This window comes from Bos mutus, chromosome 2 (genome assembly GCF_027580195.1).
Source record: "Bos mutus isolate GX-2022 chromosome 2, NWIPB_WYAK_1.1, whole genome shotgun sequence".
NCBI classification, from domain to species: Eukaryota; Metazoa; Chordata; class Mammalia; order Artiodactyla; family Bovidae; genus Bos; species Bos mutus.
The window spans coordinates 22,068,464-22,096,252 of record NC_091618.1 but is presented as its reverse complement, the minus strand read 5'-3'; the positions used below and the strand labels follow the sequence as shown (position 1 = coordinate 22,096,252).

The 27,789-nt window shown below is 40.0% G+C and overlaps 1 protein-coding gene across 1 annotated transcript in view; it reads left to right on the top strand.

Moving 5' to 3' along the window:
- NYAP2 (neuronal tyrosine-phosphorylated phosphoinositide-3-kinase adaptor 2) overlaps positions 1 to 27,789 on the top strand; it is a 307,287-nt gene that overhangs the window by 239,063 nt on the left and 40,435 nt on the right. The window contains exon 5 of the mRNA XM_070379977.1: positions 16,506 to 16,609. Coding sequence (XP_070236078.1) covers positions 16,506 to 16,609 — 104 coding nt within the window. The remainder of the gene's footprint in view (positions 1 to 16,505; positions 16,610 to 27,789) is intronic.

Here is a 27,789-nt window from a genome sequence, read left to right as displayed (position 1 = left end):
CAGAGACATAGAGGGAGAGAGAGAGAGATGAATCTCCATTCCTTATAGATGAGGGATGAGAAAATTGTCTCTCCCAGTGAAAAATCAAGTGATAGAGACGTTTACGGGACCACCTGGAAAATTTGTTATTTTTTTCCAGTCATTGAAGGGACGCCATTAAGGGAAAAAAAAATACAAGAGGTTAGCTGAATAGCCTATGACCACAGAGCAGACAGCTTCCTAGCTAGTAACTCTTCAGCTACTGCTTATGGGTTAAAGATGTGTGCAAACTGTGTTTTCTGTGGACCAGATTAAGCCATGGAGAGAAACCCATGGAGGTTGTTTAGGTCATGTGACTAGCCAGAGTGGCAAGGCCTCTGCAGGACATGGCTCAAGGCCCATCCACAGGATGCCCACTGGGCAAACAGATCTCAGGTGAGAGATGGCCAGCCATGTGGGCCTTTCAGGGTGCACTTGAAAGCACCCCACGAAGAGCATTCTCCTCTCTTTCCTTCCCTGCTACACCACAGCGTGAGGCACACCAGCTCATGCTAGCACCAGGGAAGAAGGCTTTCTTATCCCTTCACCTCCCCTCTTTCCTCCTACCTCAACCCTTGTGAAGGCAGACATAGGGAGGATCAAGTTGGAGGCACTGGGGTTAGAACATTGTCAGGCACAATGACAGTGTGTGCCGGAGCTGACCAGAATGGACCAGGAGAGAAGCATCTACTTGAAACAAAGTTCAAAATTGTAATTAATGTAAGCAACTAGGGATTTAAATGATTATTTCATTAAGACTTTTGTGACTTGAAGAAACCAAACGATTTTAAGGTTCTTTATGTTAACAGCTAAATGGAAAACTTAAAAAAAAAGAAAAACAGAATCAGATGTAATTACAAATTTTCTCTAAGATTATTGCAGATTCCATTTAGCCAAGTTATGAAATTTCAATTTATCACCTTTGTTGATTATCTGTGACCCATTTAAAACAATGGGTTTCTCTGGTGGCTCAGACGGTTACAAATCTGCCTGTAATGCAGGAGATGCGGGTTTGTTCCCTGGGTCAGGAAGATACCCTGGAGTAGGAAATGGCAACCCACTCCAGTATTCTTGCTGGAGAATCCCATGGACAGAGGAGGCTGGCAGGCTACAGTCCATGGGGTCACAAAGAGTCAGACACAGTTCAGTTCAGTTCAGTTCAGTTGCTCAGTCATGTCCGACTCTTTGCGACCCCATGAACTGCAGCATGCCAGGCCTTCCTGTCCATCACCAACTCCCGGAATCTACCCACACCCATGTCCATCGAGTCGGTGATGCCATCCAACCATCTCATCCTCTATCATCCCCTTCTCCTCCTGCCCTCAATCTTTCCCAACATCAGGGTCTTTGCAAATGAGTCAGCTCTTTGCATCAGGTGGCCAAAGTACTGGAGTTTCAGCTTCAACATCAGTCCTTCCACTGAACACCCAGGACTGATTACCTTTAGGATGGACTGGTTGGATCTCCTTGCAGTCCAAGGGACTCTCAAGAGTCTTCTCCAACACCACAGTTCAAAAGCATCAATTCTTCCGCACTCAGCTTTCTTCACAGTCCAACTCTCACATCCATACGTGACCAGTGGAGAAACCATAGCCTTAACTAGACGGACCTTTGTTGGCAAAGTAATGTCTCTGCTTTTTAATATGCTGTCTAGGCTGGTCATAACTTTCCTTCCAAGGAGTAAGTGTCTTTTAATTTCATGGCTTGCAATCACCATCTGCAGTGGTTTTGGAGCCCAGAAAAATAAAGTCAGCCACTGTTTTCACTGTTTCCCCATCTATTTCCCATGAAGTGATGGGACCAGATGCCATGATCTTAGTTTTCTGAATGTTGAACTTTAAGCCAACTTTTGAACTCTCCTCTTTCACTTTCTTCAAGAGGTTCTTTAGTTCTTCTTCACTTTCTGCCATAAGGATGGTGTCATCTGCATATCTGAGGTGATTGATATTTTTCATGGCAATCTTGATTCCAGCTTGTACTTCCTCCAATCCAGCGTTTTGCATGATGTACTCTGCATATAAGTTAAATAAGCAGGGTGACAATATACAGCCTTGACATATTCCTTTTCCTATTTGGAACCAGTCTGTTGTTCCATGTCCAGTTCTAACTGTTGCTTTCCTGACCTGCATTCAGGTTTTTCAAGAGTCAGCTCAGGTAGTCTGGTATTCCCATCTCTTTCAGAATCTTCCACAGTTTATTGTGATCCACACAGTCAAAGACTTTGGCATAGTCAATAAAGCAGAAACAGATGGTTTTCTGGAACTCTCTTGCTTTTTCCATGATCCAGCGGATGTTGGCAATTTGATCTCTGGTTCCTCTGCCTTTTCTAAAACCAGCTTGAACATCTGGAAGTTCATGGTTCACATATTGCTGAAGCCTGGCTTGGAGAATTTTAAGCATTACTTTACTAGTGTGTGAGATGAATGCAATTGTGCAGTAGTTTGAGCATTCTTTGGCATTGCTTTCTTGGGGATTGTAATGAAGACTGACCTTTTCCAGTCCTGTGGCCACGACTGAGTTTTCCAAATTTGCTGCCATATTGAGTGCAGCACTTTCACAGCGTTATCTTTCAGGATTTGGAATAGCTCAACTGGAATTCCATCACCTCCACTAGCTTTGTTCGTAGTGATGCTTTTTAAGGCCCACTTGACTTCACATTCCAGGATGTCTGGCTCTAGGTGAGTGATCACACCATCATGATTATCTGGGTCATGAAGATCTTTTTTGTACAGTTCTTCTGTGTATTCTTGCCACCTCTTCTTAATATCCTCTGCTTCTGTTAGGTCCATACCATTTCTGTCCTTTTTGAGCCCATCTTTGCATGAAATGTTCCCTTGGTATCTCTAATTTTCTTGCAGAGAACTCTAGTCTTTCCCATTCTGTTGTTTTCCTCTATTTCTTTGCATTGATTGCAACTGAATGATTAACACACATTTAAAATAGTGTTTTTATTTATACACCATGTGTTAACTTCTAAAATAAGTGCTATTTCATCTGATCTTCACAAACACCCATACATCTGCAGATTAGTGTTATGATCCAAGTTATTTAGGTGACCAAACTGTAGCTCAGGAGAAATCAATTAAACAGCCCAGACTCATCGATCAGTAATGGGTTCAAATCAAGAATGGGATTTCAAGTTTCTGAACAATAGTACAGCTCCCTTCCCATGACTGAATTAGGTTGTTTCCACATTTTCACCTCCATGTTCATAAATTCATTTGTTTATCTATGCATTCATTTATTCTTCTATTTTTCCAATATAAAGGTCCCAGGCACTGAGCATGAGCCGGTGAGGGAGACTGCTATTAATCACAAAAGTTAAAAATGTAATTACAATCTGTGACAAAATTCACCAAGGAAAATGACACCACACTCCCTCTGAAGTCACAGGGCCTCCTGGTCCCTTGGGAGCTAAGATCTCATGTGATTTAGGAGAAAAACTAATCCAGGGAGAGGACCCAGGAGGTGTAACAACTCTGGAACTTGGGGGCATGTGTGAGAGAGTGGCAAAAGGCGGCTGCCTGACAGTGTGAGGCTGAGGTGACCACGTCAGTGATTCAAGTCTTACCTAAAAGTGCCAGGAAGCCGTTTATGGATTTTAAACTCCTGGGATTATAAACTCAGGGATCAGGTTTACAAAGTCAGCTAATGTATTTTCATCCTAAACCAAGGGGAACCGAATTATGCAGATAAATATGCTGCCCCCCAAAAACCTGCCTTATCTATTCAAAGAAGTGTTTTCTCTTCTCTCTAGTCCGTGAAATTTCTCTGTTCTTGTGACTAACTCAGAGTTGTTCATAACTGTTTGTTTTGCTATATCTAAACATTAACTCTCAAGCACCTGAGCAACTGTGTCACATGTATGGTTTTTTTGCTAATAAAATAGCAACATGATCTGTCCTTGTCTTTCTTTGGTTCAGCCATTTACTCATCCAGCAGGCTTGTGAGAATACCTGTTTTTGAACAGCACCCTATAAGGTGGTGACAAGTGACCTCTGCCTTCAAGGAGCCTATGCTAGTCTATGATGGTGCTTGAGTTTTTACGAGAGGGCATCACTGTCCCAGATTCAGAAAGGACCCTGGACTTTGTTTTTCAGTGGTTTGTAAGGATTTCCCTAAAGTACTTAATTCTTTTTCTCATTTATTTCCTAGCAAGATGACTTGTTAAAGCTATGGGAACAGTTCTGGAGTCAAGCAATTTGATGATATTAACTGGTGTATGTGTGTGTGTGTGTGTGTGTGTGTGTATCTATAGCTACTTATAGATTTTAAACTTGAGTTTTATGTGGTCTGATTTGCAGTCAGGAGAAGGCAATGGCACCCCACTCCAGTACTTTTGCCTAGAAAATCCCATGGACGGAGGAGCCTGGTAGGCTGCAGTCCATGGGGTCGCTAGAGTCAGACACGACTGAGCGACTTCACTTTCACTTTTCACTTCCATGCATTGGAGAAGGAAATGGCAACCCACTCCAGTGTTCTTGCCTGGAGAATCCCAGGGACGGGGAAGCCTGGTTGGCTGCCGTCTATGGGGTCGCACAGAGTCGGACACGACTGAAGCGACTTAGCAGCAGCAGCTTATTATCATATTCTGTACATAACCATGTGACTACACACACATATATACACATAAAGTTCCTTAAACCTGATTTCTAATAAACGCCATGCATAGACCATGACATTGCATATCATACAGATACCCTGGGAGCTGCTAGAAAAAATCCAGTTTGATAGTAGTTCACTCTCGTTAGAGAAATTCTGAATTTCTACCTACTCTCTGTTTGATTCTCTTGGGGGCAAAAATCATTTATCCGGCATAATTCAGAGAATGCAGAAGGTACCTTCACCTTACTCGCCTCTCAGCAGGTTAACCCTGTTTAAGCATCATGATGACACTATGCTTGAGTTCTGACTGCAGCGCCAGCTCCTCCGGTCTTTCACTGCAGGGAACCTGCCCCACCCTGTGCCCCCTTCGGGGGAGAAGTGGCTCTGACATCGCTCCTGGTTGACAGTTGGCTTTCTTTGAAAAAGCGCTGTGGGTACAGCACACCACTAAACTAGTTTTCACAAAGCATGTTCTTTCTGCATCTGTGAAAAGCCATAAGAGACATGACAGAAAAGAAGGTTCTGTCTGACTTATGCTGGGAGTGTACAGAAACTAGTTCTGGGAGCTTGTAGTCACACCAGAATACGTAGCAAACTGCATTTGCACTGCCATCTCCTGTCCAAGTCAGGCATTGCAGTTTTCCCCATCATGAGGTTTTTTGTTTTTTTTTTCAAGTTAAATTCAACTATAATCTGGAATGGACCTAACAGAAGCAGAAGATATTAAGAAGATATGGCAAGAATACACAGAACTGTACAAAAAAGATCTTCATGACCAAGATAATCACGATGGTGTGATCACTCACCTAGAGCCAGACATCCTGGAATGTGAAGTCAAGTGGGCCTTAGAAAGCATCACTACGAACAAAGCTAGTGGAAGTGATAGAATTCCAGTTGAGCTATTCCAAATCCTGAAAGATAACGCTGTGAAAGTGCTGCACTCAATATGGCAGCAAATTTGGAAAACTCAGTCGTGGCCACAGGACTGGAAAAGGTCAGTCTTCATTACAATCCCCAAGAAAGCAATGCCAAAGAATGCTCAAACTACTGCACAATTGCACTCATCTCACACACTAGTAAAGTAATGCTCAAAATTCTCCAAGCCAGGCTTCAGCAATATGTGAACCATGAACTTCCAGATGTTCAAGCTGGTTTTAGAAAAGGCAGAGGAACCAGAAATCAAATTGCCAACATCCGCTGGATCATGGAAAAAGCAAGAGAGTTCCAAAAAACCATCTATTTCTGCTTTATTGACTATGCCAAAGTCTTTGACTGTGTGGATCACAATAAGCTGTGGAGAATTCTGAAAGAGATGGGAATACCAGACTACCTGAGCTGATTCTTGAGAAACCTGTATGCAAGTCAGGAAGCAACAGTTAGAACTGGACATGGAACAACAGACTGGTTCCAAATAGGAAAAGGAGTACGTCAAGGCTGTATATTGTCACCGTGTTTATTTAACTTACATGCAGAGTACATCATGAGAAATGCTGGACTGGAAGAAACACAAGCTGGAATCAAGATTGCTGGGAGAAATATCAATCACCTCAGATATGCAGATGACACCACCCTTATGGCAGAAAGTGAAGAGGAACTAAAAAAGCCTCTTGATGAAAGTGGAAGTAGAGAGTGAAAAGTTGGCTTAAAGCTCAACATTCAGAAAACGAAGATCATGGCATCCGGTCCCACCACTTCATGGGAAATAGATGGGGAAACAGTGGAAACAGTGTCAGACTTTATTTTTCTGGGCTCCAAAATCAGTGCAGATGGTGACTGCAGCCATGAAATTAAAAGACGCTTACTCCTTGGAAGGAAAGTTATGACCAACCTAGATAGCATATTGAAAAGCAGAGACATTACTTTGCCAACAAAGGTCCGTCTAGTCAAGGCTATGGTTTTTCCTCTGGTCATGTATGGATGTGAGAGTTGGACTGTGAAGAAGGCTGAGTGCTGAAGAATTGATGCTTTTGAACTGTGGTGTTGGAGAAGACTCTTGAGAGTCCCTTGGACTGCAAGGAGATCCAACCAGTCCATTCTGAAGGAGATCAGCCCTGGGTGTTCTTTGGAAGGAATGATGCTAAAGCTGAAACTCCAGTACTTTGGCCACCTCATGCGAAGAGTTGACTCATTGGAAAAAGACTCTGATGCTGGGAGGGATTGGGGGCAGGAGGAGAAGGGGACGACAGAGGATGAGATGGCTGGATGGCATCACTGACTCGATGGGCGTGAGTCTCAGTGAACTCCGGGAGGTGGTGATGGACAGGGAGGCCTGGCGTGCTGCGATTCATGGGGTCGCCAAGAGTCGGACACGACTGAGCGACTGACCTGATCTGCCCTGATCTGATAATCTGGCCAATACAATTTTTTGCCTCTTTTGTTAGAGTCTCGGGAGAGATGAAGCAATGGAAGAACACGTTTTCTCAGAACTTGGAGAGGTACACGAAGAAGTCACTTTTTACACTGACTTCATTCTTTAAAATGTGGTTTAATGCTTCATTCAATAAATACTGCATGAGTCCTTATCAGGGATTAGTTTTCCTGTTGCTCAGGTGGAGAATGAGATGGGCATGGCTCCCGTCCTCACAAAGCATTCAGTTTAGTAGAGAAGGAGATGGAAGGAGGGGGCAGGAACAAGTGTGCCAGCAGAGTGAGCAGCATGATTAAAATTCAAGAGTAAGGGAACACATGGGCCTTTAGGAGAATTTAACGCAATGTGACAGGTGCAAGGTTGCAGGTGAGGCTGGCTATGTAAGCTGAGCCATGTGTACCATTGAGAGGAAGCAGTTTAGACTTCTTTATATTACAAGCAGAGGAACGGAAAGATCATATGTGCTTTAAACAATAAAATAAAAACAGCTAACATTTATTGAGACTTTATGACATGTTGGCCACTATGGTGAAATCCACACTTATTATACTACTTAATTCCTAAAATAATGTTCTGAAGCAGCTACTTTTATCTCTCCCATTTTACCTGTGAACAAATGGAAGCTTAGCGGTGTCAAGCAAATTGTCTGTAGTCATTCAGCTAGTCAGTGATGAGAACTTCGCATCACTGGTAATACATCTTTCCACGAGCTCCAGCAGAAGTATGAAGGCAACTCTCATTGGCTGCCTTGGGTCACATATTAAATCCTGAGCCAGTCAGTGAAGCAAGGGGATAGAATGATTGATTGGACAGGGCAGAATCACGTGGCCACTTCTGGAGCTGAAGTTGGGGTCAGCCCATAATAGGGAACCATGAAACTTGAGATTACTGATGGTTGTGTTCTCCAAAGGGAATTCATACTATTCCAGAAGAAAGAATAAGTGGATTCTAGATAGGTGAAAATGACAGATGACCTTCATACCTCCTCAATTTTATTTTTAAATACTTATTTTTTTTAATGTTTAACCATTTACTGCCAAAGCTTTCACCAACAATTTCACAAATGTTTGCACATAGTACACTTGAGTTATGCATAATCCTACCAACACTGATACAGAAATTAAGCACAGAAGTTTTTCAGTTCTTCTGGATCTCTCCATGTATAGGTGTTATTAAACTTTGTTTGACAATAACTACCTAAATAAATAAGTAATAAAGCATGAAAAGCAAACCAAAAGGAGGAGTAAAAGAAGTAACTTTAGTAAACTAACTCACCATCAATCAAGAGTATTTTTGAGGTCATTTCAATGATTCCAACAGATTTAATTTATGAACATCCAAGAATCAGTGAACCTTGGCAAGTGCTTCTTATTATAAGTGATGAAAAAGCACCCTGAGAATTTGGATGGCTTCCCTCAGGTCTCACAGGACGGTAATAGCATTTCTTAGACATTGCTGTTGAGATTTTTCTAGGGCAGCATTTTACAACTAGTGGTTCCCAAATCCTCTGGAGTTTTCAAAGGTTTTCCCGTATTTCTTGTACTTCAACATGATGTTTTCCACTGTTTCAAATTTTTGTTTTTCAAATACTCAAATGGATGATTAATTGGATAAAAAAATGACCCTTTTAAAAGAACTCTTTGGGGGTTCAGAGTCCATAGGAAACAACAGTGCTTAAAGTCTTCATTCTAGGAACCCTTTATGTTCTTCAAAGTTATTGAGAACCCCAAAGAGCTTTCCTTTATCTGGGTTAGGTCTACTATTTCTCATGCTAGAAATTAAAACTGAGAATTAAAAATTATCTGTTCATTCAAATAGTAAACCCATTACTGCTAAGTCGCTTCAGTCGTGTCCAACTTTGTGCAACCCCATAGACAGCAGCCCACCAGGCTCCCCTGTCTCTGGGATTCTCCAGGAAAGAACACTGGAGTGGGTTGCCATTTCTTTCTCCAGTGCATGGAAGTGAAAAGTGAAAGTGAAGTCGCTCAGTCGTGTCCGACTCTCAGTGACCCCATGGACTGTAGCCCACCAGGCTCCTCCATCCACGGGATTTTTCAGGCAAGAGTACTGGAGTGGGGTGCCATTGCCTTCTCCAAACCCATTACACATTAACATAAAATTTTTTTCTCATGAAAGATGACACTGTTTTCCAAAATTGTAACAGATGCTTAGAAGATTGACATTTTTTACATTTTCACAAATCTCTTTGATGTCTGTTTCAGTAGAACATATGATTTCATCTATATTGGATTCGGTCTGTTGTGATATGTTGCTTTGGTTAAAAGGTATCAAGGAAATCTAGACTTAAATATATGTGAAAGAGGAGGGATATTTTAATAGCATTTTCATATAATTGTGGCTATTCTTCTTTAATGCTTTCCCCAAATTCAACAAACAACAGTTTGGTTAAGGTTAGCTACATATCAATAAACTCATTATGCTTTGTTACATTAAAATACCTTGGTCTATCTTAGATTTAAGTGTATTTTTATTGGTGAGTGATTTATAACATAGGGCTTTTAGAAAATGTATCATGCAAATCTTCCCTAGGTTGACACATTTTGTTATAAAAAATCAAAAGCAACACTTTCATTAATATAGCCACTGATCTCCTAAGAAAAGTCTTTAAGTTTAAGGGTTCTGTCAAGCTCAGAGTGAGAAATAAAAGTGTTTGAAAAGTTTACTTTTTGCCTGAAAGCTCAAATACATCATTGTCAACACATACTGCTAGTTGTCTTCCTTAAAGCAATAAGCTAACTTCATTCATTTTTTTTGAGAAGATGTCTGCCAAATACGAAAGTGTGTGTGGCAGTGGAAAAAATGCATAATTACTAGTACAATTTGGTGCTATTGTTTACTGTTCTACTGTGTCAGCAGACTTATCCAACCTTGTTTTTGTACTTTGAGTGTGTTTGTCAACACAGTAGAGAAGACCAAATAATGTCTTAGTATTTTTATGAAAGCAGTGTTTACCTTATGCCGTGCACCTCCTCAAAGGGTGTTAGAGGCCTTCAGAAGTTCTGCTGTGGACTGAATAAGCATAGCCATTGCTGGAGATCAGGTTGAAGTCCCTGCCACGGGGATGTCAATGTAGAGTCTTACAGTCATCTTTTTTTTTTTTTTTTAATTGGGGTAGAGGTAATGTTGAGTTAGCTTCTAGTGTACAATGAAGTGAATTAGCTATTTGTCCACATATATCCCCTCCCTCTTGTTCCTCCCTACCATCAGCCCCCTATCCCGCCCATCTAGGTCATCACAGGGCACCAAGCTGAGTTCCCTGTGTTTTATAGCAGGTTCTCACTAGCTTACTAGTTTACACACAGTAGTGTGTATATGCCAATCCCAATTTCCCAAGTCACCCCATGTCCTAAGACACATATTATTTAGTTTATGTCTATAACAGACAGTGTATTTAAGGTGGAATCGTAAGAACATCATATTTATATATGAAAATAACATTGCATTTATATATACAAATATAAGAACACTGCATTTATATGTATAAAGAGCATTGTATTTATAGTAAAACATGCTACAAGACCACACACAACTTTAGTATCTGGTCACCCTTTGTCACAGGATATTTGCTGTTCTTTAAACCACAAAATCAGTTGTATAAAGAAGAATCACTAGTATGATGTCCAATGTTGATTGTCATTTACATTAATAAGGTGAGTGATACACAAAAATTTAAGCCTGGAATTTCTTTCTTTTTGTTATTTAGAAGTCCTATATCACATATTATATAAATACATGAAGTTATTTATGCCATGCATTCATTCCTAATATCAGAGGATGAAAGAGTTTTCTGTTTTTTGTTTGTTTATTCTATTTTTGACATCATAACATGAAGTTAAATTTTTATTCCCATGGTAATAGTTGATCCTGTATATCAAATGCCTTTCCCTCTATTTCTTGGCAGATGAATTTTTATGTAATAATTTTTAAGATACTTAATTAGCATATATTACTTGTTAAATAGATAAAATATGTTCCTTTATAAACATATACTTTAATTCTCTTTTATGTGGAATCAAGTATCTTTTTTTTAAAGCACACTTTCATATTCAGCTAAGGTGATGAAGATCTTAAGGGCATTTCAGAAATCATGTGTTTTAATAAAAGAGGCTCTCAAATTTAAAAAGCTGTTAATGCTACAGTATGCCATGTTGCCGTGTAAGAAACTAACCATGCGTTACAGCACTGGGGGCATCCCTGCGTATGAGCAGTGTGATTTAAATTCTCTCTGCATAAGAAAGTCGGAGAAGGCGATGGCAACCCATTCCAGTACTCTTGCCTGGAAAATCCCATGGGCAGAGGAGCCTGGTAGGCTGCAGTCCATGGGGTCACTAAGAGTCGGACATGACTGAGCGACTTCACTTTCACTTTTCACTTCCATGCACTGGAGAAGGAAATGGCAACCCACTCCAGTGTTCTTGCCTGGAGAATCCCAGGGACGGGGAGCCTGGTGGGCTGACGTCTATGGGGTCACACAGAGTCGGACACGACTGAAGTGACTTAGCAGCAGCAGCAGCATAAGAAAGTGAAAGCAAGGGAAAGCCCAGCCCTCAGATACTCAGAAGGAATACAACCGGTACTCCTAACCGCAAGTGCATGGGATTCTCTTTCTCTTGTATGCAATGGATTCTTTAATTTTCTACCTTTGACATTGGATTATATATTTTATCCATCAGGTTGCCACCTCACTTTTATCTGGGTTTTAGATCTTTACCAGAATTCCAGTATTCCCAAGGAGAATCACCAATTACTCCAGCATCAATAGTTTTACTATCTGACCCTTCAGATAACACTAGAATTTCGTCCATAACTAAAGGATGCTAGGATTCATTCAATACCATACGAATGCTTGCTTAGAGGAATGCCCCTAATGGAGATGAAGAGAAAGAAGTATGTCTACTCCCAGGATGGAGTTTTGCATTTGATTTTCTTTCTCCACTGTCACAAAGTGATCACATAATTGATCAGATTTGTTTCATCTTTCAGCATCATAGTGACAGTGCCTGGGTCTGTGGGCTGATGGGTTCTCATGGATCTATACAAATGCTGTTGTTCAGTCACTAAGTCATGTCTGACCCTTTGTGACTCCATGGACTGCAGCATGCCAGGCTCCTCTGTCCTTCACTATCTCCCAGAGTTTACTCAAATTCACATCCATTGAATCGGTAATACTATCTAACATCTCATCCTCTGCCACCCACTTCTTTTGCCTTCAGTCTTTCCCAGAATCAGAGTCTTTTCCAATGAGTTGGCTCTTTGCATCAGGTGGCCAAAGTATTGGAGTTTCAGCTTCAGCATCAACACTTCCAATGAATATTCATGGTTGATTTCCCTTAGGATTGGCTGGTTTGATCTCCTTCCTGTCCAAGGGACTCTCAAGAGTCTTCTCCAGCACCATAGTTCAAAAGCATCAATTCTTCAGTGCTCAGCCTTCTTTATGGTCCAACTTTCACATCCATACATGAGTACTGGAAAAACCATAGCTTTGACTATACAGACCTTTGTCATCAAAGTGATGTCTCTGCTTTTTAATATGTTAAGTTTGCCATAGCTTTCGTTTCAAAAAGCAAGTCTCTTTTGACTTCATGGCTGCAAATATTTGATACTTAAAAAAAATAGTAGCACCAAAATTCCAAATGAAACTTCCACATTAACATGAATGAGTATCTAACTAAATCAATACAAAATGTAACTAATCAATACAAAATGTAGGTCAATTTAATTAATTGTTAAGTTTAACATTAAAACAGTTTCATTACACCTGAAAATAAATTCCAGATTAGATTGTCTAATTCTATAAGGATTCCTGAGCGTGCATGATTACTGTCTAGAAATCATAGCCAATCATGAATTAATTGGATTATTCACAGTCCAGTAATTTCAAAGCAAAATTATAAAAATGTATTCCAATTTTATATAATAAAATTTACATTTAATGTAGGATATGAGGGCATCAGATACATTTGCTATGATGTGTGATGGAAGCTTGAAAACAAAACATTTGAAATCTGTGAAGGTTTTAGCATAGTCCTGGCAAAACTGTGCCTTTATTACTCAAGCATCAGTTTATCTCAAATAGCAAATGTGTTATTTAAAAAACAAAATGCCTTCCCCAGAAATGAAAGTAGAGTTTGCAATCAGTATATCTTGGAGTATTAAATAAAAGGCCTTTCTGTGACCTCCATGTAGCACAAATTCATTGATTAGAAACTTTCAGCAATGTGATTGACCAGGGAAAACCATATTGTGTACTGAAAAAATAAAACAAGATGGAGAAAAAATATGTCTCCCCAGAATTTGACTGATCTTATTTCTTTGACGCTAGATGAAAGTGTTTTCTTTAGTGAAAATGCACTAATCTCTTATTGCTGTGTAGATCCAGATTGAGAACAGTCATTTGTCTTTTCTTTCTGAAAGCAAAGAAAACCTCAGTGCTCATACTCGAAGCTGTGGATGCCTTGGGGATTCTCCTGTAACAACACCAAGGAACATAATCCTGAACAGAAATTAAATTCACCCTAAAGGGAAGATGGAAAATGATGGCGAGATTACCATCCTTTAAAAATGCAATGAAAGATTGTATCCAGTAAGAATAAAAAGAAAGATAGTAGTTCTTTCTTCTTAAGTAATAAAGTCCAGTTGGCACTTCCTTAATAAAATCATAAGATGATGATGAATTACTGGCCTGGAAACATCACAGAATAATATCTTGATGATAGTTTATTTTAAGGAGTTAAAGTTACTGTCTCCTTTCTCCTTCCTTCCTCCATCCCTCCCACTTTCTCACCCTCACTTTCCTTCCTTCTTCCTTTTTTCCATTGTCCTCTTTCATTCTTTCTGTCCCTGTGTATCTCCCCCTCCTTATTCTTTCTTGTTTTTTTTTTTTTATATTTAACCTTCACTAAAATTGCACAAATAACATCAACTTTTTTTTGTACAAAGAATAAGTAATTTCTAGCTTATAATGACTCTCTTAATGAAATGAGTTTTTTTTTAAGGGGAGGAAAGCTGCATTTTAGATCTGTTTTGAGGCATATCTCCATTGTTTGTGGTCCTCTAAAGCCTTGGCAATTTTTTATATTAAGAAAGTTCAGGATGAAAACATTGTTTTCAGTACTATAGATCCTAAGCCCCACTGTTTAAGACTTAAAGCACAGTGTATTTCCAAAGGTGAGTGAACTGGACAATTTAACTTCGATATCAGCTCTACTGCTGCTGCTAAGGCACTTTAGTCGTGTCCGACTCTGTGCGACCACATAGACAGCAGCCCACCAGACTCCCCTGTCCCTGGGATTCTCCAGGCAAGAACACTGGAGGGGGTTGCCATTTCCTTCTCCAATGCATGAAAGTGAAAAGTGAAAGTGAAGTCGCTCAGTTGTGTCCGACTCTTCGAAACCTCATGGACTGTAGCCTACCAGGCTCCTCCACCCATGGGATTTTCCAGGCAAGAATCTCTAAGAGACTCAGTTATAAAAACAGTATCTTTTCTAGGATTTTCAAGACTTTTTCAGAACATTCTTTTGGCCAAAAAAAAAAAACCTTTGGGTCCAAGATCATAATGGTTTGTTTCACCAACCTGGTCTCACAAACAACATAAAAGATTGCAAATGCATTTAAGTGAAGGACCAGGTGAAATGGAAAACAAGAGTGAAATGAGTATGCTAAAAATAAACCAAAAACTCACAATAAACAAAATTGTCCCTATGACATGATACCATTAAGCAACAATGGAGTATGTATGTGTGTGTGTGTGTGTGTGTAAACACAGAAATGTGTTTATTGTCTGCATATGCATGTGTACATAATGAATCTATAAGTAGTCATCTCAGCCTGTCACTGCCACTGCAGGTGATATCATAACCCATGTGAGCCATGTTGGGAATGGACTTTAAAGCCACAGAATGTCTGGCCTGTAAGGGAAGCCACCCTGTATGACTGGTTTATGGCTAAATTGCAGTCCCTAAAGGGGTGGTGGATAAACCAAGACATGATGCGGACCACTGTCCAATGAGGGTCAGGCAAGGCCTTTCTGGGTCATGATGAAATTGGGAGTTTGCTTGGATTTTGGTAAGTCTCAGTCTGTGTATTAGAGATATCAGCATCTATGCTTGAAAGATGCTGATTAAGTCGGAGTCTGACGGGAAACCTAGCAGGGGAAGTTAATCCGTACGTACGCCGGGTAATATGAAAGGCATGGGATTGTGTCACTCATCGGATAATCTCTTCCACATACACTTTAAAGGAACCTCATAGTAAAAAATATTATTTGCTATCCTTTTCAAGGAAAAAAAAAATATCTAATTTTCTTCATGTACCTAAATGTGTTAATGCCATAAAGGGATATATGGAAATATTGGCTCATTATAAAAACATGTCAACCAGGATTCCAATAGATGCTTACCTTTACCTTTATTTTATAAGATAAAAGATGATTCTTTAAGACATGCAAAGACTTATGCCTCCTGGGAAGTTATGTTCATTTATAAGTTAGATTATGTCAACGTGTGGTACACTTAGATTTGAACATTCATATTTTTAGAGTGTGTATGTAGGTACTAGAATCACCTGCACAATACCCTCAAATATGTCTGAAAATTAGTGTCCTCAGTAGACCATACATTCTGCACTTCTTGGATGAAGGGAACTCTTTCCATCCCCCAAATTCTAATCTCCAGAGTATCCTGACAATGACCTGGGTGGCCAATCTAGGTTCCTTAAATAAAGGAAGAGTTAGGAGAAGGCTTTTTAATTTTGAAAAATAATATTATTATGAAAGATTGCAAAGGTCTCAGAAGTATCTATAAACTTAAAAGCAAATGAATTTAAATTAGGGAAATGATACGTTGAAAACAGTATATCGTGAAAATAGCCAGCACAAGACAACTTGAAAATCAGAAAGCTAGAAAATAGAAAAAGAAGGAAAGAATAAGAGAAAGAAGAAAAGATAAAATGAAAAGAGGGCACGATAGAAGAAAAATTTGGAGAAGGTAGAAAGACATTTTAAGACATAGGAGAACCATGGACCAAAGCTGAAAATGAAGCACCAAAAATTGGCTTTTTAACCAATGGGATGTTGTGTCGGTCGCTTAGTCGTGTTCAATTCTTTGCAGCCCCATGGACTGTAGCCCCCCAGGTTTCTCTGTCCATGGAATTCTCCATGCAAGAAAACTGGAGTGGGTTCTGTTCCCTTCTCCAGGGGATCTTCCCAGCCTAATCACTCTGTAGAAACTCATTGTAAATAGGATAAAGTGGACAGGGAACAAAGCCTTGACCTTAAATGATTTGTTCTTTATTCCCAGGAGCTGATCCTCATGAACAAATTTCGTTTTAATCTGTTGTTATGAAATTGTTTCATCACTTGCCAATGATTAGCATACATCAGAAGAATTCAGTGCATTGAAAGAACCTGCTGCAAAACCAAAAAGAAAGTCTGAGAGCCGGTTCATCACTGCAGACTTTGCTCAGCTAATGCTTTGTCTTTCCTCCTTGTTCACAGAACCGAAAGTAAGCTGCAAACTAGGGCGGTCGGCGTCCACATCAGGTGTGCCCCCTCCATCTGTTACTCCTCTCAGGCAAGCCAGTGACCTGCACCAGAGCCAGGTACCATCATCGTTAGCCAATCGTGATTGACTTCCTGTGATGCGACATGCCAAACGCTTTCCACCTCTGTCTGTCGTGTGTTGCTGTAACGACTTTTGCATCTGCTTTTATTTTTCTATGTGTGGATGGGTAGGGGTTGGGATAAGCTGTGGCCGTCTGTGTTTTCATCTAAAAAGGAGATTCCTTCTTCCCTGTGATTGGTGCAACTTTCTTTGCTGTTTGTTATCAAATCGTTTTTGTCTCTGGTTCCCATCGTTCTGTAATATAAATGTAAACTTGTACTATATGTACTGGCTTAGTGGTTGTTTTTTTAAAATTCTTTCTCTCTTCCATGTTTTGTGTACTTTTATACCGTCTCTGAAAATTTATCAACATTTGATAAATTTATCAACTTTGTTTTATGTAGATTTCTTTTTAAATGTTTTGTCCACAACACTCGCACAGATGTTGTCAATGAATTTGTACATATTGTTTAGTTCTTAACCTATGATACTGTAATATTTGTGGCCGTTTAACTTTTATTTTTATTTCGCTTGGAGCATGATTGTAAGATACAATGAATATTGATGTCCTTATAAATATTCCTATAACAAGTCATTTGGATTGAACATGGCAGCTAGTCTTTTTTTCTTAGCTCATAAGGACAAACTGACCAACCACATAATCTAGATATTACCAAAAACTGTAGAAAAACAAGGCAATCTTTAAATAAATTACTTTCTCTCTTACACCAACAGTATCAGAAATGTTCTCAGTAAGGGAATTTAAGTGTTTATGCATGGTAACTGAGATCTCTATTATCATTGGAGAAAAGAGGCGAGAAATAAAGACATAAGCTACAGTATCATTTAACCCTTTATAGTACAATATGTTGCTCTGATGTTCACTTGGTTACATAACTCTGTATGGGAAATTTAGTATGGGGAAAAAAATCACTACACATAAATTCTCTACCTATAACTCATCCAATAGGAATTCAATACAATGACTTAATTTGTGAAGCTTAATTGTGGTTACTGTTAAATATTATGGGTGTTAAATAGGATAATGCTATCCTGCAGTAGTTTTTCTCCGCTTCTTAGCTTTAATCTTCACTTTCATAAAACTCTCTGAAATTGTAAATTAAAAGACTAATAATGATACCTCCATGGGAACTGTCCATTACTGATTAAAAATTACATATTCATCAATTATGTAAAATGTCAAGCTATTTTAAAAACATAACCAAGCAAACTAATTGCATTTTTTTCTAATGGAATACAGGGTGCTTTTTTAGTATTTTGGCCTCACTTAAGTAGTCACAGGATTTGATTTATGAATATATGTGATATCTACAAACCCAAGAGATGAGAGGTTTCTCTCAAAGGGGTGTCTCAAGTGCCACTTAGAATTTTTTGTGTCTTATTTAAAAGTTTAAATGCCTTTACAACTAATGAATCCACCTCAAATGCTTTTTCAGTATAAAAGAAGTAGAAACAAGAAGACAATGAATAAATAAATAAATAACACAACTAACCTCACTAAGATAAACTGCCATCTTAGTTGATTAAAACTATTGCAAAATATTACATTTGTTGATTTTCTAAAGCTTAAAATATTGGATACAGAAAGGAGAGAGCTTTAGTTAACTGGCAGAGGATTGCATTAATACAATCAACTTTCCAAGTCCTTATACCTTAGTATTACAAGACTTTGGTAACATAGAGAGGTTTTGTGGTCTTTGTTCCCTTTGCTTTTTTGGCTTATTATCTTTGTAGCTGTTTCATCCTGAGCCCCTTCAATGCTCAATGAAAGGGTTCTTGGGGGTAACTTCCAGAACAGAAACAAGGTGCAATCTTTGTGTCTTTGCATTATCAGCTCTTCATTTATCTGATGGGGTGTTCTTCATTCTTCAACATACAGCAACAAGAGAAAGGCCCTCTTGGTACTTGTTTGGTGCACTTTTTCTTTCCAACCAGGAGAAATTCTGGCACCCAGCCATGTTGTAGATAGGTTGTCAGGACTGCAAATTAGAAGGCTGACCTCTGTGACTCTCTCCCGTGTGTTGTGACTAGATGTAGCATTCACCTCTTCCATATTCTGAGCTAATGAGGTGAACATGGCTTAGAAGAACCCTGCTCTGCATTGCTACAAATTGGAACTGAACTGAAGTTGAGTACTTTTTGAAGTCCCTCTTCTCACCTCATTCCCATGCTCTTGCCTGAGATGTCACCTTAAGTTACAACAAAGATGACCCTGTCCTTTGCTTAGTCACCCAAGTCCACCCTTTGCCAGTTTCACCCAAGGTGAAAGACATTTAAGCACACTGGATATTCATACACAAATTAGGAGATGGAACACCTAACACTGTCACACAAATAATTACCCTGGTCACTTTTTTAAAAGTGTTTTTCCAACACCAGAATTCCTGATAGCTATTAAAACACAGAAAGCTTAATAGAAGATGGATAAACTTCTTACTAGGAAATCTTTGGAAGACCATGTCATCTTATACTTTCATCTTGTACTTTCAAGCAAACAAAAATAATCAGTGAGCCCTGAAATAATTCCAGTGGTGCTTATCTACTGATGAACCTGGCTTTAAGAAGAGATGGGACTTTTCTTCTCATAGAGCAGGAACTGCGTGTGTGTGTGTGCTTCAGATTGTTAATGCCTTACCTCTTTTCAGTTTCCTCAGTACTGACTTCTCACTTACCACTTCGGATCATGGTTAGAGCTTTCTGAGAAGGATTGCAGGAGGAAACAGAAGGGCCTAAAGTTACTCCAGCAGAGATGGGCAGAGGTGACCAAAACGGATGGACCCTTAGCCCTAGGAGCCTAGACCAGATATGATGGACCACGCCAAAGAATCTAGAGATAATAGTGATTGACTGACCCACAGAGGAGCATGAGGCCTTTGGTGATTGCCTCCAAGGCCATTGATATAAAAAGTGGAGGTAGTGTTTGCTTGGTTTTGCAGTCTCTTTTGGCTTCAGGTAGTAAAACAGGCACAAGATTTGTAGAAATATACTGGAACTTTAAAAAACGTTTAAAAGAGGAAATGGGAAACTCAGGAAAGAAACATGAGTTCCAAAGCATTTACAATTTTTATACAACAGATACTCTTCTCTGAAATGCAGAGAGAAGAAAAATAGATCTTTTATTTCTTAATTCACTCCTGAATAAATAGAGCAGTCATGGGACAATTAGCAAAAAGTGACATTTCCTTGGAATTTCATAGCAAGGCAGCCACATATTTTGGCATTTATCATAATGCAGATCTTTGGAAATTAGATGGAATTTCTGCAACTGCAATGACAAAGCTATTTCTTTTCTTATTGATAAGAGCAAAACTGTATAGAAGTCATGTTTTGAAGTTGGATATTATCACTTTCTCGTTTTCTTCTGTGGTGAAGTAGAAAGCCTGTGCTCAGAGGGAAGAAGTGTGAGCGCTATTAGAGACAGCAGATTATGTTCACATTATCCCTCCATCTCTGACCTGTGTCATCAGTGAGCCCCATTTCATTGGAAATGGGTCACCTCCAGCAGCCGGTGAAGGAATAGAAAATAAGGAGCACGGCCATGAGAAAATCAGACCGTCTTTCAAGAAGGGAGCAGCTAGAGTGTCTTCAGACAGAAGCACCCACTGTCTTTGGAAAATTGTTCCTAAGAAATGTTTGTACGTATTTTTCTGGGAACGAAGGAGTTGAGAACCACATTTTCCGTCTCTCTCTCACACACACACACACACACAAACAGACACTTAAGCACACACATCCACACAAACTCTCACATACTCACACAATCACACACACACACACACACACACACACCCCACACACATACCCATTCACAAACATATGCACTTTTTAATTAACAACTCCCCACGTAAAACCAGGGAGTCACAGAGCTAACAGTGACCTAAGTGTTGAACAGAAAACTCACTTTCTCTCTAAGGTTTATTGTTCTAAACTAGATCATATCTGATTTTCCTTGATGTTGGGGAGGGGTGACAAAGGCCATCTGTCATTTCCTTTGGACCTACAGTTTGAAATCTGGAGGTCCTGAATTTCCATGGGAATTTAAAACTCACCCCCCAAAGCCATTATCTCTTGTTCTCTGGGCCCATGTGGGATGAGAGCTGCCTTCTCACCCTCCAGCCGAGCCATTGCCCAGACCAGATCCTGCTGTGCGCTTACAAGCTGTTATCCAGGCAAACAAGCCCAGTCCCTTTCAACTTGCCCCTTCAGGATCATTTCTCAAACGGTTATTTCTTTTGATGCAGTCCTCTGGACTCCCCCCAAGCTCCTAACATCCTCCTTGAGCTTGATGACTCTGCTGAGGCCTAATGAGAGCCTACCCAGGTTGCCTGCTGAGCAGAATTCCTTTTCAATTCCCATGGGCTCCATGGCTGTGTCTGTATGCCGGCATCTGGCTAGGTTTCTGAGATAATGGAAGATGAATGTGTTAGCATCTACAGCAAGACGCACATCCAGGTGTGTTTCTAGATGTCACTCATGTCACAATTGTTTTCTAGATACATTAAAAAAGACTTAATCACCCAAAGATAGAGATCAGGAATCCGTACCTATGAAAGACTAGGATTTAAGATTTAAGTAGATTCTGTAACAAGGACTTTGCCCAACTTAGTGTGTGACACTCAGTGGCTTTCGTTGACCTACTAAATACCTCTCTTGATAAATGTCTCTTTCTATATATCCTTGAAAAAATGTGTTTCTCACGCAATCCAATGTAATCTTTCGCTTGGCCTTGAATACCTTCAAAGTCGTGGGATGTTTCTGCTGGTCCCACAACCTCAGTGATGCTTTGCCTTAAAGCTTTGAGAAGACCCATGCTCTTTCTCAGACTGTGTGTGAGTTCTAGGCTTTCATTTGACTCTCAGACAATCAGCACATTTGCACACAGAACCTGTAGGAGCCTGGAGAGCATGAGAAAGACTAAAGACAAAAGAAGACTGAGCATAGTAATGTAAATACACAAGCAAGGGCAGAGCAAGGAATTCTAGTTTCATCTACTCGGTGCCCACCCATGTTTCTCAATAATGTAAGCTCAGAGGGTATGTCCTTAGTTAATGTCACCTTGTGTGCATTGTATCAGGTGGAAAAATGAAAATAAAGCTCTCAATTAGCTGAAGTTAAAGTATCCCACAATGTGAGAGCTCTGAGTTTTAGTTTTATTCGAGGACTTACTGAGAACTATATCCTGTGAGTTATAGCTGCTCAGATGAATCTGAGGAACTGCTCCACAGAAGAAAATGGAGGGGCCAGTACACATGTGATTCTAGCAGAGGGGGGAAATGCCATCTAGGAAACATCTCAGAAGAACGTTACTGCTAGTCCCGAAGAACGGATATCTCAGTTCATGATTTTAGTTCTTTGCTAAGAAAGTGAAGATGCAAGAATCGAGGTTCATAAAAAGTTTCTCTTTAAGCATTTATTTCTATGGGGCTGATTTGCCTGTTTTCCCAGGACACGGAGTGTCTCATTCTGATCTTCACCCTGAAAGCAATTCAGGGTGTGTTGCAGGTCAGCGATGACAGTGGCTAGTGACTTCATCATTGCATGGCAGTACCCGAGGATGGGTGACATTCCTTGCTTCACAAGTTCTAAGAGTAGAACATTTTCAGTCCTCTTTAGAATTCATGTATATCATTAGTATAGATGTGACTTGTTTTGCCAAGACCAAAATTCCTGCCCTGGGTTCTGGAACATGTATGCCGTGAGATTTTGCCTGATCAGTTTCATATACACTGTTAAGTGCCCCCGTCGAGTAGTTAAGGTTTTGTGTGAGATGGGAGAAAGCAGTATTAGTAGAGAAAGGGCAGAATATGTGGGTGGAGAGCACGTGGCACCCCAACTTAACCTGATGAAGGGGCCCTTTTTCTACCATCCCTTGCTCAGGTGTTGAACGAACTTTTCTTCTGTTTTTGAGACCCTGTAATTTTCCAGGTCCTATTAGACCTGAGCTAAGAGAATGTTTACATTGCATTTGTACCTGTACACAGCTGGTTTGATTGTATGCTCAGGGATAACATCATAGTATAGAGATGGTAAAAAAAAAAAAAAAAAAGCAAAACAGAAAGAGAACATACAATTAGGGGAAGTGGAACTCACTGCATTCTTTGCATATAGCTCCCCCACCGCAGAACCTCCTTCAGGCTATGCAATTGAGTTTTAAATAACTACTGTTGTTTGTTTCATTCTGCATACAAGTTAACCTGACGGTTATTTCCAAATATGTTAAAGCCTGATGGGAGGTGCTTGGAAAACCCCCACTAAGTTTACTGTGCAATGTTCTCATCTTATTGGAGAAGGGTTTGTCTGTACAAAGTTCAAACTGTAAAATAAAATGCCATCTTCACAAAGATTATGTTACAAAGGATTTATCGTTGTTTGTGATAATAATATTATTCACCAAAGAGATTGGATCTAGGCTTGTCAAAAGTGGAATAAATTCATGTGACCAGTAGGAGTGTCAGTGGTTGTGTTGATCTATTGCTGTATATTATAGCATCATTGTATTAAAATAATGCACGTGCCAAAAAGTAAACAAAAGCTACTGTGTGCCCTCTGCAGTCTTGCCTGGTTGATTTATAAAAACGGTAGTGCCTTGTGGACCTCCCTAAATTAGTGTCATATTTAAAGACGAAGATTTTGTCACTACCTTTCAATAACAGGCAAATCCAGTAATCTGTGTCATGAAATGTTGGCATGATTTAGCTTCCATTTTCATACAAAGAATTCAGAGGGCAGAAACTAAGATTGCTTTCTGCAGTGGACCACAATCTGAATTGAGAAACTTTGACGTATTATGAAGGAATTGTGTGCTTGTGTATATTTCACATGGCAGAATATTTAGGATCACTTTTTAAAGGCCAATTATCTCAAGATCAGTCTCTCAATAGCCCCAATATCGAGTAGTATGAAACTAAAGAAACCCATCCTTTTACCCCAATTCCAATCCCCCCACTCAGTAATCTTGCATTTACTCCCTTGGCGCAGGAGGCGGAGTATAACAAAACAAGAGAATGTTCTCTGAGAAATCTTGAACAAATTGACAAGTTAGGGTGAGGATAAGGAAAAATGAACTCTGAGAGTGCCTGCTACCTGACTTTGCCTACCCTTATCTGTGTATGCCCTGCTCAGCATCAAAGTTGTTGCCATAAACCACCAGGGCCACAGGAAAAGGTGTACAGCTGCTTAGGTATATAATCCAGCATTCTTTAACCCATGGGAAGGATACAAGGATCTCTAGGGTTCTTAGATGAAAGGAAAGGAAAGTGAAGTCGCTCAGTCATGTCCGACTCTTTGCAACCCCATGAACTGTATAGCCTACCAGGCTCCTCTGTCCATGGGATTTTCCAGGCAATAGTACTGGAGTGGATTGCCATTTCCTTCTTCGGTGGAATCTTCCCGACCCAGGGATCAAACCCAGGTCTCCCTCATGGTGGACAGACGCTTTACTGCTTGAGCCACCAGGGAAGTCTAAGATGAAGTCTTAGATGAAGGTGCATGATAAAAATTATGTACCATTCATTGTCATTCCCGATGAGCTTCTTGTATGCCAGGCCAGTGACGACAGCCTTCTTATATTGTTGAAGGTGTGCTTCCTACAGCCCCACCCTGTGATCATCTCATTAATTTCAAATAAGGATACTAAAGTGAGGCTACATACCTTGTCCAAATTTTGTACCTATTAAGTGTCCGTCTGTGATTCCAACTGGTTCACAGTTGGTTAAAATGTGAGTGGTAGAGGATGTAAAACTTCCCCTGGAATCCTGGCTCCAGCCCTCAGTCACTGTGTGTCCTTGAATACATTGTTCAACTTTGCAGAGTCTGTTTTCTCATCTGTAAAATGAGAGCAGTATTATCTGCCCATGGCGCTAGTGGTAACGAACCCACCCGCCAATGCAGGAGATGGAAGAGATGCGGGTTGGATTTCTGGGTGGAGAAGATCCCCTGGAGGAGGGCAGAGCAACCCACTCCAGTATTCTTGCCTGGAGAATCTATGAACAGAGGAGTCTGGGGGACTATAGTCCATGGGGTCACAAAGACTTGGACACCACTGAAGCAGCTTAGCACACAGCACATGGTTGTTGTTGAGGATTAATAAGATAACATATGTATGTAAAGTCCTAGACAGAAATTACATGTTAGAAAAATAAGAATTCTTTCCTTTATAGCTTTCTCCTTCTTCCAAAATGCAAATTTCCTGCTTGCTGACAAGTCCTAAGGAGAAGAGTCATTGTAGTCAGTGGAATTCAGAAAACAATGGGCACAGAGAGATGGTTCTGTCCACCCTGTATTGCTGACCTTATATAGAACAGCTAGCAGGCGGTAATAATAAAAAAGCAGACGGATTTTTAGCGAGTTTTGTTACTGACTTTAAGTTCTTTAGAGGGTGTATCTCTTTATTACAGCATCTGAGACAGATTGGTTTCTCCACCCCATCTAGGTACACTTGATACGATTATCTTTCTCATTCCTTCTCCTCCAAATAGGGAATTAGATATTCAGTTGTTTACCATCTAATAAGGATGCATGTTATTAGATGGTAAACATCAAACAAGATGTCTTATGGTTTAGATGCTAAGTCATGCCTAACTCTTGCGACCCCATTGACTGTAGCCTGCCAGGCTCCTCTGTCCGTGGGATTCTCCAGGCAAGAACACTGGAGTGGGCTGCCATTTCCTTCTCCAGGGGATCTAATCTAATATGACGGTAAACTTCTAATAAGGATGCATCTTATTAGATGGTTGTAGTTGGCATCTCTTCTTACCTTGTAGATGCCACATGTAATTTGGAAGCAAAGCAAGTAGAAGTCGACTAATGGTATCAATTCAGAAATACCAGCAGTCCTCTGACACTGAGCTTCTCTGTAGCTTGGCTTCAGATGTGAAGGAACGTAATGAAAACGCTAGAGCTGCCGAGAAGTTGTTATCTGCAAAGACAGGATACATTTGTTGCCAACTTCGGCTTTCCTTAAAGCTTCCCGGGGCCTCAGTTTGCGATGCTTTGTTTTCCAAGCTGCACGTGTATTTGCCCACAAGCTCGCCCATTATGATATTTCATCCTATTATATCAATTTAACTTTCATATGCCCACTATATCGATGCTGCTTGCTTTTGTTTTTCATTTTTATTTTTTTCCTTGTCAATGAAGAAAGCATTAAGGCTATTGCATTATAAACGTTATGGAAACAAGGCAGCCTGAATTTTAACAACGTTCAGCCTTGCCAAGTGAATGTATGCCAAATCTAGTCCCAATATATAGAGATCAATTACCACTGTTTAGTATTTCTTAGGCAAAATCAGAGGCAATGGGATTTATTTATTTATTTTATTTTACTTATTGTCATTTTTGGAATTCCCATTTGTTCCTCTTCAAATGCCAAGGGTGATGTAGTTAACTAAGCTAACAATACTATGAATGTATTTGGGGAAGTGAAGCTGAAGATTTTAAATCCATTTACAGTCACATTAGTTTATGCCATGCGTTTTCAAGCCGCTCTTTAAAGTTTCTATGTCACTTTTTTCTATTTTAGAAAATAGAGGCTTTGGGAGGCAGTTGAAAATATTTAACTGCTAAATTTATTCAAAATGTCGGTAGAGCTGAATGTGAAGCTTTAGCTCCAAGTCTAGAGGACAAATCAAGAATTCCTAACTGTAGGTCTGGTTTGAGTTGTACACAGAGAACTGCTGAAAGAGTATTAAAGTTTTACAGAATGAGAACTCCACTTGAGAACTAAATGCTATGCTTGTACTCTGCTGTCAGTTTTATCAGCAGACGTCACATCTTAGAAACCTTCTCCAGAAAAAACTCAAACTGTTAAACATGCACGTGAGGTTCTAGATGGGCGGCGGCCCACCTAGTTTGGGGAAAATAAAGTAACATTGAGTGGACGCTTGGCGCCACCTAGTGTCTAAAGTGTACTTTGCAATCTGTATTTACATAGGAAGAATTGACTTCAGCAAAATTGCGTCCTGTCAGAGATGTTTCGCAGTTTGGGATAATGAACATAATGCTTATAGAAATCCAGGGAAAACTTTTGGACCTTGTTTTGGACCTTTTCATTACTTTAGCTTTGTAATTTTAAGTTAACTTTTAAATGCACCTTTTTCTACTTTTGTGTGGATCGGTGAGGAACCACAGATAGTAATCACCGAGGGTTATATATTATTTACGAATCAGTTCAGTTCAGTAGCTCAGTCGTGTCCGACTCTTTGCGACCCCATGAACCGCATCATGCCAGGCCTTCCTGTCCATCTCCAACTCCCGGAGTCCACCCAAACCCATGTCCATTGAATCGGTGATGCCATCCAACCATCTCATCCTCCGTCGTTCCCTTCTCCTCCTGCCCTCAACCTTTCCAAGAATCAGGGTCTTTTCAGATGACTCAGCTCTTCACACCAGGTGGTCAAAGTATTGGAATTTCAGCTTCAACATCAGACCCTCCAATGAAAAACCAGGACTGATCTCCTTTAGAATGGACTGGTTGGATCTCCTTGCAGTCCAAGGGACTCTCAAGAGTTTTCTCCAACACCACAGTTCAAAAGCATCAATTCTTCGGCACTCAGCTTTCTTTATAGTCCAACTCTCACATCCATACATGACCACTGGAAAACCATAGCCTTGACTCGATGGACCTTTGTTGGCAAAGTAATGCCTCTGCTTTTTAATATGCTGTCTAGGTTGGTCATTACTTTCCTTCCAGGGAGCAAGCATCTTTTAATTTCATGGCTGCAGTCACCATGTGCAGTGATTTTGGAGCCCCCCAAAATAAAGTCAGCCACTGTTTTCACTGTTTCCCCATCTATTTGCCATGAAGTGATGGGACCAGATGCCATGATCTTAGTTTTCTGAATGTTGAGCTTTAAGCCAACTTTTTCACTCTCCTCTTTCACTTTCTTCAAGAGGCTCTTTAGTTCTTCTTCACTTTCTGCCATAAGGCTGGTGTCCTCTGCATATCTGAGGTTATTGATATTTCTCCCAGCAATCTTGATTCCAGCTTGTGCTTCATCCAGCCCCGCATTTCTCACAATGCACTCTGCATATAAGTTAAATAAGCAGGGTAACAATATACAGCCTTGATGTATTCCTTTTCTTATTTGGAAATCCAAATATATCTGCTTTATTGACTATGCCAAAGCCTTTGACTGTGTGGATAACAATAAACTATGG